The sequence below is a fragment of the Sprattus sprattus genome, assembly GCF_963457725.1.
Source record: "Sprattus sprattus genome assembly, chromosome: 2".
NCBI classification, from domain to species: domain Eukaryota; kingdom Metazoa; phylum Chordata; class Actinopteri; order Clupeiformes; family Clupeidae; genus Sprattus; species Sprattus sprattus.
The window spans coordinates 71,337,811-71,339,488 of record NC_137921.1 but is presented as its reverse complement, the minus strand read 5'-3'; the positions used below and the strand labels follow the sequence as shown (position 1 = coordinate 71,339,488).

The 1,678-nt window shown below is 46.1% G+C and overlaps 1 protein-coding gene across 1 annotated transcript; it reads left to right on the top strand.

The window, feature by feature from the left end:
• Positions 1 to 327: 327 nt before the first annotated feature.
• On the top strand, positions 328 to 1,236 carry LOC308382878 (coxsackievirus and adenovirus receptor homolog; the record flags this gene model as incomplete). Its single annotated transcript, XM_080860399.1, has 1 exon — positions 328 to 1,236. The coding sequence occupies one exon, from the start codon at positions 328 to 330 to the stop codon at positions 1,234 to 1,236; it is 909 nt and encodes a 302-aa protein (XP_080716525.1).
• Positions 1,237 to 1,678: the final 442 nt, after the last annotated feature.

Genomic DNA, 1,678 nt, shown 5'->3' with positions numbered 1-1,678 from the left:
TCCACATACCTGACATTTCTTCACCAAGATTTCCTTTCCAGCTTCACGCTTTTCCTCCAGCTTCTCTTTGGTCTGGTTCAAGATTTGGCTTGTCCTAGTCGGTGCTTTGTCAATCCGCTACATAACGATTCTTGCAGTGTGTATGGATTTGAATGGAGAGATGGCAGTATTTATAGCCTTAGCTCACCTACGTCATCTTGCTATTTTTACATCCTGCAAATCTATTGGTTATTGGTATAAATACTGGAGCAAATGAATTGGTTCAAATTATTGTCTGCAAGCCTGTGGAAACATATAAAAGGGGGATGAATCCAAAGGCACCCAACAATGGACTGGCAAATATTCCAAATATTACTATTGCTGACCGTCAAATGTAGCAGCGTCCTGATCAACTCGACCAACAAGAAACTTGTGGAGAAGGCGGTTGGAGGAGGCGCAGCACTGGACTGCCAATTCACCCTCGCCCCAGATGACCTTGGACCTCTGGAAATTGAGTGGACTCGGCTGTCTAACCCTGGACTAACAGAGGACCCAGTAATCATTGTGTATTCCGCCGGGCAGATCTATGACAACTACTACGTGCCACTCAAAGGCAGGGTCCACTTCATTTCAATGGATCCAAGGAAAGGAGATGCCTCCATTAACCTGCTACTACTGACACCCTCAGATTCTGGGACTTACAGGTGCCAAGTGAAGAAGGTCCCTGGTATCCAAAGAATTTCGGTTATCCTCCGGGTGATACATGCTCCCTCCAAGCCAAGTTGTCACACAAAGGGCACTGAAGAGGTGGGCAGAAATGTGGTGTTGCACTGCAATGCCCTGGAAGGTGCAATCCCCATCGACTACAACTGGCAGAGAACCACCGGACCCTACACGCTACCATCCTCTGCCCGCTTGGATGCTGTTGCAGGCACGCTCCACATCCCAGTAGCAGAAGAGAGGGATTCAGGGACCTATAGCTGCATTGCCAGGAACCGGGTTGGAATGGAGGGCTGCTTTTTGGAACTAAAGATTATTCCTCCTTCCATGGTTGGCATGGTAGCAGGAACAGTAGTGAGCAGCCTCCTGGTCCTTGCTGTGATCACCTTCAGTGTCTACCACCGCTACAAGTGCAAGGAGGAAATGGTGGAAGAAGACACCGCAAATGACATTAGAGAGGATGCAAGTCCCCCGAAACACAGAAGATTAGCCATCACAGGCGATGTGAGTGTCACAAGCAGCACCACTGACCTCTAAAATGAGAAATTACTTTGACTTGAATGAGAAAATAAAAAAAAGAACAAAAACTTACTTTGTTTGTCTTTCAAATATCTTTGAAAATGAAATGAATTGTATTAAAACACAAAATATAATATCAAAGAGTTTCACTCCATGAGGTGCTCATGATGTGGACTTCAGGTTCACCCAAAGTCGGGTAAACATCCAGTTAATACTCCAGAAGGGCAACCTGAACTTCCATATATATTACCTATCTTCCACATTTACTACCTCACACCCAGGCAGGGACCCTTTAGTGAAAGTGTGCGGGGAAATGAGCACCTAAAGTCGGGTAAATATCCAGTTAATACTCCGGAAGGGCAACCTGACCTTCCACATATATTACCTTACTTCCAGATGTACTACCTCTGACCCAAGCAGGGACCCTGTAGTGAATGTCTGCGGGGAAAGAAGCACCTAA